Source organism: Aulostomus chinensis, chromosome 15 (assembly GCF_037954235.1).
Source record: "Aulostomus chinensis isolate RoL2024-O1b breed Wild chromosome 15, RoL_Achi_v1.0, whole genome shotgun sequence".
NCBI lineage: Eukaryota > Metazoa > Chordata > Actinopteri > Syngnathiformes > Aulostomidae > Aulostomus > Aulostomus chinensis.
This window is the reverse complement of record NC_141334.1, coordinates 1,215,928-1,232,097: the sequence shown is the minus strand read 5'-3', so window position 1 is coordinate 1,232,097 and position 16,170 is coordinate 1,215,928. Positions and strand designations below refer to the sequence as shown.

The 16,170-nt window shown below is 48.1% G+C and overlaps 1 protein-coding gene across 3 annotated transcripts; it reads left to right on the top strand.

Moving 5' to 3' along the window:
- Window positions 1-289: 289 nt before the first annotated feature.
- LOC147248116 (tubulin-specific chaperone cofactor E-like protein) lies at window positions 290-13,961 on the top strand. 3 transcript variants are annotated; one of them, XM_086225870.1, is made up of 10 exons: window positions 293-791; window positions 2,562-2,628; window positions 3,730-3,872; window positions 4,020-4,162; window positions 4,276-4,457; window positions 4,587-4,843; window positions 5,343-5,469; window positions 5,571-5,687; window positions 9,105-9,237; window positions 13,067-13,961. In XM_086225870.1, the coding sequence occupies exons 3-10, from the start codon at window positions 3,734-3,736 to the stop codon at window positions 13,091-13,093; spliced, it is 1,125 nt and encodes a 374-aa protein (XP_086081996.1). In that variant the 5' UTR covers window positions 293-791; window positions 2,562-2,628; window positions 3,730-3,733; the 3' UTR covers window positions 13,094-13,961. The 3 variants fall into 3 exon arrangements, with proteins under 3 accessions (XP_086081994.1, XP_086081996.1, XP_086081995.1); XM_086225868.1 differs by having other exon boundaries at window positions 290-791; window positions 9,105-13,961; XM_086225869.1 differs by lacking the exon at window positions 293-791 and adding an exon at window positions 808-895 and having other exon boundaries at window positions 9,105-13,961.
- The last annotated feature ends 2,209 nt before the right edge of the window (window positions 13,962-16,170 follow it).

Genomic DNA, 16,170 nt, shown 5'->3' with positions numbered 1-16,170 from the left:
TTTTGTCTTTTAGTTGTTCTTCAGCACAGCAGTACATGGAAAAACAGAAAATCCTGCTTTCAGCAGAGGAGTCATGCTTTGACACACACACACACACACACACACACACACTCACACACGAGGAGACAGACAGTGGTGCTGACCACGACTGCCATCTGGTGGCAGTAACTGATAAAAGTAAACTGTTGAGGAAAATGTGAAGACAAATGGATGCAAACATGACAGTTGGAGAAGCTGTTGAGTTCCACGTGGAGCTCGAGATTGGTTCTAATAATCTGTTGGAGGCAGAACAGAACCCGTGATGGATGTCGAAGATGGCGTTTACAAATGTGGTCGAAGAGACACATCGGAACCCTGACGAAGTGACCGTGTTTCTAGTCGTGTTTTTTGTGGTCGTGGTTCATTTTTGGTCCTGTTTTTTTGGCCCCTCCTGCACATTTCCTCCACATCGGTGTTTACTTCCAAATCTCTGTCCACGTATTTTTCTTCTTCTTTCATGAAATAATAACGAGATTATCCTTTAAAGACGATAATCTCGTTATTATCGTCAGGATGATTTAATCCCTGGACACTTTTTTTCTCTCTTCCTGGAGAGTCGTTCCTGAAGGCTGCAGGCTTCCGTATGTGCTGCACTATTTACATTCAAAAGTGAGCGCTGCTGATGTTTGAGAGCATTTTGAGAGGAGACGTTTAAAGAACGTCACTTCCGCTGAGGTGGGCGTCGCTTATGCTGTCATTTACTAGCCGAAGAATAACAAAAACAAACGGAGCAGCGAGCAGGTTCCGGGACGGTGAGTTCTAATGTCACTTTTTCAGCAGGACAACACGGAGTGTGCTGTTATTTCATCATGTGACGTCAGCAGCGTGGGTCCAGCGTCTTATCACCTTTAGGAAGGTAAAGTTAGCCAGCGCCGCGCGACCCCGCTACTAACGTCACACTTGTTACGGTGTGATAGGAAAATAACAGCTTGGGGTGAACGTCACGTTCACGTCGTCCCCTGCTCGTCGTCCGGACGCGTAACCGTGGTCATTCGTCCGCCCGCCGCACGACCAGGCCTCGGTCCCTCAGCCCCCCGAGCCTGCTCGCTCCTGGCTGGAGGAATGTGTGGCAGAACCCCGTTGAAGAACCAGTTAGTTTAGCGATTCCTTGAGTCTCATACGCGCATCTAAGAGCGGCAGTACGACTGCTGGAGGGTTTTCAACTCCGCTTGAATCGCCCTTGAATTCGGCATCAAAACATGAGAGTTATCAGGACGCCATTTGTTTTCTCTGTATAAAAGTGTTTGTGGCACCTCTCTAGTCAGACCGCGGAGGGCAGTAGAGAGCAGTTTTACATTGAGGGATAAACTTTTTAATAAAACTGGCGAGGTGCAATTTTAGATTTTTTTCCCTATGAAAACGCCATTTTGTTAGAAACATTAGCTCTAACAGGTCACGTGGTAAAGGTTTGTAAAGGACGTAAATGGATGAATAGGTGTTCAGGTCTGCAGGATGTTCATCTGGCTGTTGTCAGCCCAGCTGTCACTACCACTCTTTTGTCACCTTTGTAATGGAGCTGCTTGTCACCTGGAGGAAGGACATACACACCTCCTTCGTAGTTTTCTTCTGTTTAAGCACCATCAGCGCAAAAAAAAAAGTTCTCTCTTAAAAGTTACACAAGCAGCCGAAACAACAAAAACTGATCTCTTTGTCAACACGTACTTTAAATATTTTAAAGCAATACTTCACCTAAAAAGTGTATTTTGCCTCTCAAGTATACACGGAGGGGAGTCTTAAAGGAACACGCCAACTTTTGGGGAAAGACACTCATTGCCCGTCCTGTTTCGAGCCAGACGAGCAAACGGAGACCCAGACCTCCACCAGACTGCTGGCTGCTAGTTAGCTTAGCTGCTATAAACACTAGTGGTGGTGCGCAGGAGCCCACATGTCAACAGTCCATCACACTTTAATCAGAAGTGCCGATTGCACATAAAAATGCTTCGATGGAAACACAACTCTTGACGCGACGCACTGAGATCTGCTGCCTGACGCCTCAACTCCCTTCCGTTGGTCTGCAAAGAAGATTTGGATCTTGTGTTTGCTAAACTGTCGTCACACTGCATGGCCACAGAACCACACCAACCACGAACCAGCCACCGGTGCTCATCAGTTATTTATGAGCCCTGCGGTCGCTGGCTTATTTCTACTGAACAAAGCTGTTCATCAGATCCATTTAGGAGGCAATACCTTTTGCACCGCCACCTGCTGGTCACTTTGGTTCACAACGATGCTGATATGTTTTGTTGTGGCGATAAACAATGATTTCTTTTCTCATTAAATGCTTTTGAGCCATTTCTCTAGATTTGGGTCACGACGTGTCATCAAGGTAAAATGGCGGTTCCTGAGGCGAGGCCAGGAGAGCCGTGCAATTAATGACTCGAGCAGAAGTAAAAGTGTCAAGTTGAAACTGCTCAGGAGGGAGAAACCTCACGAAATGATGATGACATCAATCTGAATCTTCTTCAACTTGTTTTTTTGGGAGGGTCTCATCAAAGTTCTCATCAACATTTTTCTCTCAGCAGGAGTGGAAACATGTGATCTGACGTGTGGTTGAAAACAGACTTTCCTTTGGTCTCTGCTACATCAGAGGTAAGAATCAGAGGATCTGTGACATGAGAAACCGTCTCAGACAGAAACATCAGACAGAGTCCGGAGGCAGCGCTCACTCGTTTTGGCTGCTGAGGTGGGCTCGTTCAAGATGATCGGACTCCGCTTGTCTGAAACTGATAGGACTGATCGGGCTGGAGAGTCTGGGAGTCCAGGTCACCGGGGTGTTGTGTGAGGACTGACGAGGTTACATATCCTGATATCAATGACGTTACTGCACTGCTTCAAAAACCGTCTTTGTATACTCACTGAACAAGCATTCAATCAGCAGCTGCAGTTTTCAGTCTGGCTTGGCCTCATAGCAGCAGTTGCCTTGTGTGCTGATCATAAACAACTCGGGGCTTGATTTTCTCATCCAAAACGTGTATTTTGCTTTTCAAGTACTCACAAACAGGTGTTTCGTTCATGGGTATCCCTCCTGCGGTTCGTCTTTGTGACTCTGGGATGCAGAGCCTTGTGTAGTTAGTTGGCTCTTTAATGCACGAGGCAAGAAACCTCTCAAGACACGTCTTTGGGAGGAATCCTTGGGAGGAGTATCGCTGTCAGAGTCACTCACAAATATGAATATTATATAAATATAGTGTTTGCAGTCTGTAGTAGCTGATGTGAGGAAGCGTGGAGCTCATCTGTGGGGGTGTTGAAGTCCTGTCCGTGGTGGGCCCAGCTTCACGCCATGGCGTCAGCAGTACACCTGCTCTCGCCTCTCACATTTCCTTCCCCGTCTGGTTACTGTCTGATGTTGACGGCTTATTTTTAGACCTTTTCTACTGAGGGCAGACTGAAGAAAAGTAAAAGGTTCACCCTGGTTGACAGCCGTCATTTTGGGTTTGCCCGGAGCCGCCGCGTCACATCCTCCGCATTCGGACGCGTACCGGCTTCTTTGGTGTTTTTTCTCTGAACCTGTTTTCTATCCAGCTGTTTGTTCAGCTGTCAGAGGCTCCAGCAGGCTTTGAATGTTCACCTGTGCTTGCCTTGTTCATTTAAATTGTCAATGAGTAAACAGCAGCAAGCTAAAAAGCTAAGATTAAAACTGATAGTTGTTTGCATCTTTTGTCTCCTTCTTTGATGCCTGCGGTGGGCCAGCACGATGGACTCGTCCTCTGATAAAGACGAGGTGCGCACCTTCTTCCATGTTCTCAGCGAGAAGTACAACCCTGAGAATTTCCCTTATGGCCAAGGTGTGGGAGTCGTGGTTCTGCCCACTCCGCCTGGATCCCCAGCTAAAGGTGAGCATGGAAGTCAGGACCACACAGTCCAGATTCAAAGATGTGATTAAGTGAATTGATCTTTACTGGATTTTCTGACCCTGACAAAATCCAAGAGGGGAGTCTTTGAAATTCAGAACTAACTTTGAAGCACTGCTTTCCTGTTAGGAGACCGCCTGTTCTTGCCCAGCACGCTGGTTCTGAATTACTGTGAAATCAATAAAGCGGGTTGCCAGTCAGACATTGCAGCGTCCTGCTCCCATGTGATAGAGCTGGACCTGTCCTACAACCAGCTGAACGACTGGCGAGAGGTGAGAGAGGTCTACATAGACTCGATGCTGACCAGTCCCATCTCAAAGGGAGGAGTTTTATGTTTATTTACCAGCAGAACCATTAACTACTTTTTGTTTATTGGGTTTGCCAGATCTGCACCATTGTTTCAAACATCCCCCATCTGGAGATCCTCAATCTGAGTACGAACCCTCTGATGGGCATGAAGCTGGAGCCCTGCATGGCGGAGGTTTTCTCCAGAATCCGACGGCTCGTGCTCATTAATACACAAGTCAGCTGGGACACCGTGAACACTCTCACTCGAAACACGCCAGAGTAAGTGACGAAAGGTGGCGAGGAGGTTTGCGCCTGCCCACCATGGTGGTGTTTAACCACATACAAGCAGCTACAGTCCGTTCTGTTAATTTGGTTCCACTGTGTTTCTAAAACTTTCCCATCACCCAGGTTGGGCGAGCTATTCCTGTGCCTGAACGACTTCAACACTGTGTCAGAGTCCCCGACCTCCTGCCCGTCGCTGCGCCTGCTGCACATTACAGATAACCGTCTGCAGGAATGGGCAGAAGTCAGGAAGTTTGGGCTAATGTACCCCAGTCTTAGCACTCTGGTTCTGGCTAATAACTGTGTGGACTGTGTCGGCGACACTCAAGAAACACTGCAGCACCTCTTCCCCAACCTGCGCAGTATCAACCTCAACAACTCAGGTCTGAGAGGAGTCATTAAAGGCTGTCCACATTTCCATGTGTCTTTGTTCAGTATGCAGTGTAGGATGCAAGCAAATATTCTCTGAGGCCCAAAATTGGTTGCTCTTCCTCTGAGAATCTTGCTACAACACATGGAGTTCTGCAAGGATCTGTTCTTGGACTTCTGTTGTTGAACCTTTACTTTCTGCCGTCACCTGATATCATCGAAACTTTCACGTTCTCCTCTCACTCATGTGAAGATGACGAACAGAAGACTGCGGAGCACTTTCGAGTTCAACCTTCTTCCGTCTTTTTCACAGATTCTCTGGGTTGCGTGCTGATTGAACGCCTGTGTTTTCATTGTTGTTGATGCTCGTGTTGTTTTTACTCTGGTTTCTTCATATTTCACCCTTGATGTTTTTTGCTCTGTTGTCTGTGTAACATCAAGTTACTGTGTGCATGAATGTGTGCTATTCATAGGATTTTGCCTTGTCTAAAACTCTGATGTCCTGTTATTCAGGGCTTAGTAAGTGGGAGGACATCGAAAGGCTGAATTTCTTTCCCAAGCTGCAAGAACTGAAAGCGATGGGGATTCCTCTCCTGCAGCCTTACACCACCCACGAGAGGCGCAGCCTACTTTTAGCTCAGTGAGTCTGGATGTACGCATGTAAAATCTGAATTGACATCCCTTTCTTGTTGTCATTTCTCAATGAATATGGATGGTGTTTAACTGCTGGTCTGCCTGCAGGCTGCCATCGGTTGTGGTGCTGAATGGGAGTAACGTGTCTGCTGGAGAGAGAGAGGACGCTGAGAGGTTCTTCATCAGGTACTACCAGGACTGGCCGGAGCAGGACCTTCCTGAGAGGTACTGAAATATACATGCACACACACATTTCTCATTTACCACCTAGTTTTACTCTCTTGGATATTATTGCTATTAGAATGAGCAGAGTGTGTCAGAGTAGCTGGCACAGAGCTCAGTTTAGAGCACTTACAACCAGCACTGAGCTGCTCATGAAGGAGAATCTCCTCTGAAATGGAATCTGCTCCAAATGGAAATGAGAATTATTAAAAACATCAATTAGCGTGTGGTGTTTGTAATCTGCAGACCAAAGCTCCAGGTCAGATGTGGGACCAAAGCATCTCAAGAGACAGCAGTGATTCAGCATAAATAGAATCAGTGCCCCAAATTAATTTTCTGCTAACATTCTGACACGGTGAACCATTTCTTCCCCCCCGGTAGTGTTGTTGATGTTCCCAGTCATGCTTACGATGCAGCTAATGCTAATGTAACCCGTGTTGTATAAACACTGCCGTGTGGGAGGGGGCCACGCTGGCAAGGAGGCTAAAACCTATGAGTGCTAGCATGAGGCGCTCGCGAGGTTTTACTGCACACCGGCTCAGAAGCTGCATTTATGAAGCCCCAGCACGTGCCTCCACCTGTCAGACTGAAACAACAACAACCTGCTCTTTGTCGTGGGTTCATTTCCAGTATGTCATATTCCCTGGAAGGCCGTTCTAAGGGACTGATGCTAGGCCAGATTTGCCCAAAGTCTTTATCGACTGCTTTCCACTTAACCCCAGCAGAATGTTTGGGAGGGATTTTTGAAGGAAGGTGTCCCTGACTGGGGGAAACTAACCTTTGGGAGACAATGCCACCAGTCTCTCGCTGCTCAATGAGTCCTTTGTGCTGGGAATTCTCTGATTGGAAAACTGATACAAAAGGTAGCACATTGATTTGTTTTCTGATGTCACTGGAGCTGACTCAGCACTCTTGGCAAATTTCTATTTTGCAGGTGAAGCTCCAAGGTGTACTTGGTTGATATTCAGCCTGTATCATGAGCACCATCACGCCCAGCCTTGCTAACCCCAGAGATCGGAGCCAGCTGGGGGGGGTCACAGCCTCTCAGGTGAACGAATCTCACCTGGCCTGACTCTGAGTAACAATAAACAGCCCCAAACCATAAATCAGGCCGATAAGAGTCTGGTATCCCTTTACATTTTTAAGCTTTCATTTGGTCGGTGAAAGATGTGCTGACAACTGTGGAGTCGGTTAGGTGTTCAGCAGTGCTGAGTGCTGTTGGTCACAGTAACAAAGAGACGTGTGGCTGTAGCGGAGAGATTATCTAAGATTCACATGTCAACCAGAACAGCTGCGCTGAATTAGCCGATTCTAACCAGGCTTCTGTTGCCTGTTCTGTGTTTGGTTTTCCTTCGCTCTGTCTGAGTGCGACGGAGTTCAAATACCATTTAGAACACAGCTGCACGTACTTGACTTCCCTACAATAAATCTGCTTACAAATATGACAGAATGTGACGATCACCTACTTTCTTGTCTGAAACATTCTTTTGTGGTGTGTTTGAGGAGGTGCTCTCCAGCCGCCGATACGAGGGCTTAACTCCGGTTCAGACGACTGCGAGGGGAGATGTTCGATGATTCTCGATAATGTGACGTGGTCGTTGAAGTTTCCGTCCATTGCTGTTCAACCATTATTGAAGAATGTTGGCCTTTTATCACCTGCTTTCGCTCTATTATGCAAAGCTTACCACCTTAAATGAAGCCTTTTAGCGAAATGGGCTCTCTTAGAATGGCACTTTGTACACTGTGGGCTTAGAAGAGAATTCTCAGGGGAGGCCACAAGTTCTGGCCAGCAACTCCGGGCCAGGGGATTGGCTTTGTGGGGTTTCGGGCTGGGTAGGTAAATTGCTTTGATTGGCCCAGCTGTTACAGTACCTTTGAAAGGACGGCTTTCCTCCTGGATTTTATTTAATCGTTCCTGGGTCCTTATCTTGAGCACACATTCCCCCGAGGTACCTGAGGGCTTTCTCACGGAAAGCAAGAGGCAGAGAATTCTGTTTCTCTGCTTCTTAACCACATACCAGGTGCATTTACAGGCACCTGCTGTCCTTTGCAAAATTAGTTCAATTAAAAAAAACCAACTTGAGTGGAACTTCAAGGAAAAGTTACATTTGTCCAAATAATTTTGACTAAGTTGGAGAACTTTCATGTCAAACAAAGGTGATGTTGATGGTGTGTTGTTGTTGTTGTTGGGATGCTTAGAGTTGACGGACATGTATTTTATTTCTCTACCAGAAAAGCTGAAGAATGTGTGGTTCCAAAATGAAGCTCATGTGGAGCCGGATAAATGCAGCTCTGAATTTCACTTTGATGCTGTGACATTAACTTAAAAGGACAAATCTCATGAAACCTTTTGTGCAGAAGAGTACAAAAGCAATTGCTGTTCCACATTATTCAAGCCTGTTTGAGTTAAATTGATGATAATTGAATTATCATCTAAAAATAGGAGTGATGCGGTCCAGGAGTGTAAACACTCATGACGTGAACTTGTTTTTTATTCAGCAACAGAGGATGTCTCGCTCCCGCTCTTTTTTCCCACCTCAGAAGAACCAGGCTCTCCAAGGAACCGCCATGACGACCAGAGCTTAGACGCTCTGCTCGGCTGCAGACACCGCGCTGAGTCAGCTTTGTTCCATTTGTTCCTGTTAGTTATTTACCAGTGACTGTTGTCAGCCACACTGTACGAAGGTGTAAGACTACAGCTGGCAAAGGGCAGCCCTCCCTCTCTCTCTCTCATACACACACACACACACACACACACATTTAGGCTGAACACTAATATAATAATTATAATATAATAATGGTAATTTAACGTTTTCCAAGGAAGTGTCATGTGAACGACCAGACTTTCAGGCTTGCGGCGTCACCTGGTTTCAAACTCACGAGCCATCGCATATCCGACTGCTGCAGTCACCAGTGGGCTGAGCAGCGGTGGATTACGGTACGAGGCCTCTGGTGGTTCTGGTGTAGCGCGTTTGAACCATGGACCGAGACTCTGCGACATGTTTTCAGCAGTTTGTCTTTCAGTCCTGGGTGTTGGGTTCAGAGGTTCAGTCTGAGGTTCTGGTTTCATGGATTCGCTGCTGAGAACTTCACCTCATACACACACTGGGTATGAGGATCTGGATCCAGACTGCCGATTCCTGGAGTCTCAGCTCCCCACCCTCTTACCTCATCTGTTGCTAAGATTAGCAGCAGCAGTGACCTCACAGCGTTGTGACACAAAAATATTACAAGACCAACCCCTGAGAGCATTTCCTGCTTTGGTCGTATTCTTTGATTCCACAAGACTTTGGCAGGTTGGCAGTGAACGTTTGCTTGCACTCACTGCAGGAAAAATCCCACACACTTTTCGTGATTAACTGTAAAGCAGCAAATAGCGAATCTCCTCAGTGGCCCGACCTGAGCTGTGCTTTTTCACAGGTACCACATCCTCGTATCCAAGTATGGGCAACTGGCGCCACTGGCCGAGGTGGACCTTCGCCCCCGCTGCACTATGGTGAACGTTCGCTGGGGCGAGAGGGTGGAAGCAGTCAGCCTTCGCCTGGAACAGACGGTGGGTGACCTGAAGAAACTCCTAAAAGAGCTTCTGCAGTTGCCCACCAATGGGATCAGGCTCTTCTACATCAACCAGGAAATGTGTTCAGTTCTGGGACCTGAGGAGCTGAAGTGCGGCTGCCGGGCCCTCCATTCCTACAGCATTCGAGACGGAGATGAGATACTGGTAGTGCTCAAGGTCAAAAGCCGCTGCAGCTCCTCAGATCTTTGAGTCAGTTTTTTAAAATGATGGGACTTAAGGAATCGACACGTACGGGACACTCGACCTGTGGGCCATGACCTGCAAGGAAAGGGATCAGGTTAGGTGCAATGCCAAATGTGCAGTAGGAAGAGGCGGAGAACCGAGGTGTGACAACTGGCTTTAGGGACATGCAATGTCACGTCTGGCATGGAGAGGCACCTGGGGGGGCAACAGCTACTACATAGAGTTTGTACTAATACGCGGGTCGACCCATTGCCCACAGGGGGAGCGGTTTGGGGTTTTTCACAAAAATACAGCGAGTGCAGGCAGATCAAAAAAATCAGAAAAGCACCTGCACAATTCAAATCTAAAAAAGAAACAATTTGTAACAATTTTTCTGTTCATTAAGGTTCTTCCTGCACTTGTGGGCGGGGCCAAAGAGCGCCGTGCTTGACAGCTCGCAGGATCAGCTGCACAGAGAGCGATCAAAGTCGTCCTGCAGATTGTAATTCCCAGTTCCCAGTTACACCTACAAAATGTAATGCAGTATAATTCACATGTAACTGGCAAACTGTGGGCGGGGGGAGCCGGGGGGAGCCGGGGGGAGCCGGGGGGAGCCGGGGGGAGCCGGGGGCGCGGTGTCCAGACATGTACAGCCTTTGTTCTAGTGGCAAAAAAGGGAATCAATCGTGAGTCCTCTTATATTTACAGGTGCTTCTGGAGATGCCACTGGTTCCTGACATTTGGATTATTTTAATGAACAAAGTCCATACATAAATGTGAAGCACACATTTGGCGATTTGCAGGGTGGATTTGGGCGATTAATTAAGACATATTTTTCCAAATGGGGAGGTTTGGCTCATCACGGGTCGAGCTGGTGCAAATTTAATAAAAAAAAACATGACCCTCGCATCACGAACAGTTCGGTTCGCCTCCAGACACAGCAATGGGTCTGCAACCAAACTCCACAAGAAGGGAAGAACTTCTTCTTCCTCTTCTTCAGTTGGGGTCCCTACCGGCAGGTCCCAGTGCCCCGGCTTCCTGAGTCCCAGGCTGAGGTGTCACCAGGTGATTCTGCTGTGTTTCTGGACAACTTCAATCCACATGTTGGGATTGATGGTGACAACTTATCTTTGACTCTCCAAAAGAGAGGAGCAGAGCTGCCAGCTGATCACCACTTGTTGGTGATGGGACCAGGTGGTGGAGAAATCTGCCTGGTGACCCTGCACAGGTAGAACAAGCAGGAATGGGGATCGAACACTGGAGGCCTCTTTTTTGCACATAGAAAACTGATCAGGCGTCTCCTGGAACTGCAGACTTGTACTGGAGGGGTAGAGGAGCAGAGACTCTGCTGGTTGCTGGGGCTCAAATCCAGGTTTGGCAGGTCCGACTGGTACGAGGCCCCAGGATAGACCCAGGACATGCTGGAAGGATCATATAGCTCCTGGGAACGCCTCAGGGTCCCCCGGTGCATCGCTGGGGGGACGTCTGGATAAAATCTCGGCCTGCTGCCACCAAGACCTGGTCCTGGATAAGCTGCAGAAACCGGATGGGTTGGTCACCGGAGACTAAGCTTTGACTCGAGGCTTATCCTTCAGATAAAAAGGTGTGATGTTTCACTGCCTTGAATGTCGAGGTGTCTGCCATACTGAACAAAGGTATACAGTCGTGTATTAGTACATGGGGGTTCCAGCGTCAGAGGTAGTGGATCTTACTTTTATCCATCACACATCATTGTGAGTGACGTTGCTGCTCGAGCTGAGACCAGTTTATGTCTAATTCATTCACATTTTGATGCAAATCCATCAACTTCAAATAGTTAAAAACATAAAGCACCTGCTGGTGGTGCCGGTGACGGACGCATCGGACCTGTTGGATCTTTGAAGAATCCTGTCGTTGATTGGTGTTTATTTCAGTCATGAGAACTCCTCAATCAAGTGGAAGACGAGAATGACTTTTCTGCAGACACCTTTGCTGTGTGAAAACCACCGTAAAACAACCTGCTCCATAAAAACCAGCAGAATGGAAAAATAATAAGCTCCGTTATGTGGCAGGGACTGCCGCGAGCCAGCTGCTTATTGGTGTGTCAGCAGTGCGTAAATGTGACTGGTGCAGGTGAACTAAATGAATTTACATGATCATGACAAGCTCAGAGAGGTTCTATCCACCTGATTTAACCACAGAAGGTTTGGCTGAATGGTCCCCTGAAGGAACACGAGTCTTGTGAAATATCCTGGGTTAACCCTTGAGCTAAAATTACAAGGCTGCTGCCCAGTCGAGAGGACCCTGGCAGAAAGCCGAGACGAGCCTGAGGTGAGTTCGGGTCTCGGGCAGAGAAAAGGGGCGTTGATGCTCGAGTTACTGCGGTCCTCTAGCCGTCCAGCCGGACATGGAGCAGCTCTGTCCCCCTGCAGTCGAAGAAAACCTGAAGCCCAGTCTGGGTGGTAACTGCACACCAGCTGCTGTGTCACGGACACTTCCGCTGCATTTAGGTGAGAATGGGTTCACTCAACATCCTCTGTGCCCCTCACCCACCCGTCCACCTCAGTCTACTCTTTACATCTGCCTCTCAAACCTGACACTTCCAGTGTCTGCGGTTTCACAGGTCGCGGGGTTGGGAACTTCCCCATTACCCTTAAATTGACTGTTGGGAAGAACTTTGTGCAGGGTGTCTGTCTCCTCTGGCCTGACAGCTGCCGCTAAAGGAAGCTACGCTGGGTCCTGTGGTTCACGCTCACCGCCTCCACTCAGGAGTCGATGTGATCGGTGCTGTGTTTGTTTGCCTGTTAGCTGCATTATGAAAAAAAAAAGCTCCTGGGCTTGGAAGTGGGGTGGGGCTTCTGCCACTCTTCTTCTTCCGGCACTTTCACAGGCACAGACATAAACAGTGATGTGAGGTCATGGTTTTTTTGAGTCTTTAGCCAGGTGAGTCTGTGACAGATTCACCCCCCGCTCCTCTCAGGCTCCGCCCTCTCATGGTCACCTCTCCTTTCAAAAAGCTCTGATGGAACTCAAAAGTTTTACAAAGGGAGTCCAGAAAGGCTGAGGTCACACTTGTTGCCGTGACCTCTTACGTGCAGTCAGTGTTGGCTTTGTGGAAATCACAAAGGGAAGAGTTACAACCTCTGAACCAACCACCCGCGGATATGCAACTTGGAAACTTCACGCAGTAAGAAACGTGTCTGAAGTCAGGAAATCTTAACTGGGGGCTCCATGGACAGACAGCTAGCCACAAATGTGGGCTTGCTCTATGCACTCACCAGAAGCTGGATCATACGGTTCCGTGTAGTTATGCACAAAAGCCAACACACCTTGGATGGTTCTTTTCCCGCGAGTCTGTATTGCAACTGTACTCAAAATGGTGCTTAAAGGCAAATGTGATTTATTCAGAAGATTTTTGTTTTCCTATCAGCGAGGTCATAAATGTCTTCAAGACACTGGAGGGGTGTGAGACTCGCATGCGAAGGAGTCTCTGTGTTTGTTGGGTGAAGTTTATGTGTCGTTATTTATACTGGTCGCTGGGGGGTGGGGGTGGGGGGGTCAGCATGGGCTGACTCAGTGAGCTCATCAGTGATTTGGCTGAATTCAATTTTTCACCCAACGTTGCTACGTTTCATGACCACACAGCCATTTATGTTGTTGCTAGGTGACTTGTCAGTGTTGCCAAAAATGAAGCCCTCCATGGAGAATGTGGCTCTGAGTCTGGAACCTCAGTGTTGAGACCTTCAGAGACAGAAAACCCTTCACACCTGAGGTCCTGTGCACACCTGCTCTTCACATCCATCCTGAGTGTGCACGCATCCTGAGATCCGGTCACTGAACCACATTCGGAGGCGGTCTGGACCTCGTGTGGCCAGATTGTTTCAGCAGTGTGAACACATTTGCGTCCTGGGCCGCACAGAAGAACCGCCCCCTCTGCCAGGTCTTTGTTACCACAAATACCACGGCGATGGCGTGGTGTCCTCTGCTCAACCTCACTTTTTTGTCAGATGTATCCATCAGTAAATACTGCTTTCAAACACACGCTAGGTTTACTGTGGTTTTTGGTTGTGAAACGTATGAAGGTGTGTTGAGGTTCCGTTGCAGCAGCCCTCTGGCGGGTGGAGCAGATACGGAGACCTCTGGGGAATTCCTCCTGTCCGGGGCCGCTGGTGGTGCATGAATGTGTGAGGGGATCCTTACCTGGGGGGTTGTGGGGCGGGTGTGAATCAGGTGTTGGTTTTCTTTCTCCAAATGTGTGTTGATGCGTCATTTCAGGGAAACGGTGTCATTCATTGATATTTGTAATTTTGACCGTTTGAAGCATCATCCAGCTATCTGTGCCCCCCCACACTTGCCCTCCATCAAACCAAATATTATTTACAGATGTAAAAGTCTAATATAACATAATAGTTTCCTTGCGCTGTTTGAGAAGATGTTTAAATTGTATCACGTAAGCTTTCTGTAGTATCCTGGAATTTCTCAGTGGTAAAGTCTTGTTTTCCATTCCCACTCTTTGACTGTACAATGGTGCTTATTTTAATGAAATAAACTGCAGTTGTTCCACCTGACTGCACTGCTGCGTCTTTGTTGGACGAGGACGAGGTGACGGACCCCCGTGCTACGGACCGCCAACGCGGTCCGCCATGCTGCAAAGAGTTCTTCCCATATGTGCCAGGCAGTGTTGTGTTTCTGGGGCATCCCCTGCACCCCCCCCCCCCCCTCTCTAATCCTATATGGATGTCTATGCCACCCAGCACCACCATCACCAGGAGGGACCCCCCTGTCAGGGACTGGGAACTCAGATCACAAAGGTGCTCTTTCTCTTCTTCTTTTCTTGTAATTGCCGTATAAACTAGCGGCTCCTGCACGCTGGTGTTGCTAGCAGCTCAAGGACCTCCAGGCGTCTTCAAGGTGGTCCTCAGCAAAACCAATGATCGTTTCATTCCTCGTCTGAAGGCCTGTGAAAGCGTTTGATTCTGATCAGAATCCCTGATGTGACCTTGAATGTGGGATGTTGATCATTAACAGCATCGTTTGTTTTGCCTGTTTGAAACATTTTGCTCCTGTTGTGTTTTGTTGTTGTTGGTGTCCTCGTCATCTCCTCTCAGCCACTCACTAATTTAATGTTAATTTCCAGGTAAATTCTCGTCGAGGAACTCGCGCCTCATGTTTTTAAAGAAGATCGTTTGCCGGGGGAAAGGAGGATTAGATAACTGGCGACTAAATTATCATAAAATTGGCGCAATTAACTACAAGAGCACAACAATATATCTGTTATTATTCATTAATTGATGTGGTTTGTCAAATTCTTTGTGAGTCAATGCTGGTTTAAAGACTAAATATGTTCTAGATGTCTCCCAATATTAGAAGAAGCCATCACTGGAGGCACTGAGCTGCTCAAGCTCCATCCCATCTCTGCTCAGGAACGGGGAAACCTACTCCTCTTCTTTTTCTTCTTCTTCTTCTTCACCTCATTATCATTGTAATTATTATTATTATCACTATTATTATCGTTATAATCGTCACTGAGATACACTCGCAATGCCGTTTCACTGGACTTTGGATTATCTGCAGTTTCTGATGCGACCCCTGATCCGTCTTTCTAAGGAGGTCCAGCCGGCGTTGTTGAGCTCGGTCGCTGATGTGAAGGTGCACAGACGGACGGGGCTGCGTCATCCTGCCGGCACCTCGCCCCTGGTTGCATAAACAAGGCCCGGCTGTATCCTGATCTGCCTCATTGCATTATGAAGTGTGGTTAAGGGCAGGAGGGGTGAACAGGGCCTTTTGTGCTCTGAGGTGAAAGAGTCATTGGGTTAAGGAGGCTTGGGTTACTGGAGGGAGGTTCGCCATTGTGAATGGGCAGGAAGGAGAGGAGGGCAGGTCTGAGCCAACCGCCGGGCGCAGGGGTTGAATTAGAGTGGCCCGCTCCACGGATTGGGTGACTCAAGAACAGAGCACCCCAGGTATCCAGTCCAGGACCTTTTTGTGAAGGTCAAGCTTGATGGATTCTCCAGAACTTGGGATGCTGGACACTTTGGGTTCCCACACGGTGGCCTTATGCTGCATAGGAAGCGATGTCATTTCTGTCTTCAGAGAGCAGCTTTAGCGACTGCATCATGAAGCATCAAAAAACTCTTGAGACATTTTGACCTCATCAAGTTGCAAACATTTGCGTCTTCAGAGGAGCCTGTGTGTGGCCAGCTGACAAGTCAAAATGAAGTTGCTTCTGTTTCCACCGGCTCACTGAAGCTGCTGCGTCACGATCGTCGATTCTCTCCGTCCCTCTTTGTGCGACGCTGTCTTTCACAGGTTGCTTAAGAATATGTGCCCCATTTCCACAGAAGCCTTGGGCCGTATAAAGAAGGTTCCACAGAGAGCCTCGCTGGTGCTTAATGGAAGCCCGGGGCCTGCCCTCAGTCCTGGAGCCTTTCACACATCTTGACCCCCCCCTCTCCAGTTACTTCTACTGTCCTCCTACAACAAAGCCCCAACTGACTGCCCTCGCCTTCCCAGACCCTATCAGCGTGGATCCACCTGAGATTTCCCCTCGCTATCTTTCCAGCATCTATGGAAATGACTTCTCTTGTATAACCTTGTAAATGAGGCTGTTCCTAATTAAAAAAAAGGCGGCACAGAGTTTCCAAAGTGACTCATGTTAATGCGGTAACTCTACCTACCGGCCGGCTTGAAAAGCAGGGTTTCACACTGTGTGTTTGTTTCTGCTTTTTGTGCATCCCTACCCCAGAGTGAGGGTGTGCTAGTTTTTGG

Coding starts and splice junctions, on each gene's coding strand:
- LOC147248116 (XM_086225868.1), top strand. CDS start 3,734: ATGGACTCGTCCTCTGATAAAGACGAGGTGCGCACCTTCTTCCATGTT. Junction 4,844..5,342: donor TATCAACCTCAACAACTCAG/GTCTGAGAGGAG, acceptor CCTGTTATTCAG/GGCTTAGTAAGTGGGAGGAC. Junction 5,470..5,570: donor CGCAGCCTACTTTTAGCTCA/GTGAGTCTGGAT, acceptor GTCTGCCTGCAG/GCTGCCATCGGTTGTGGTGC.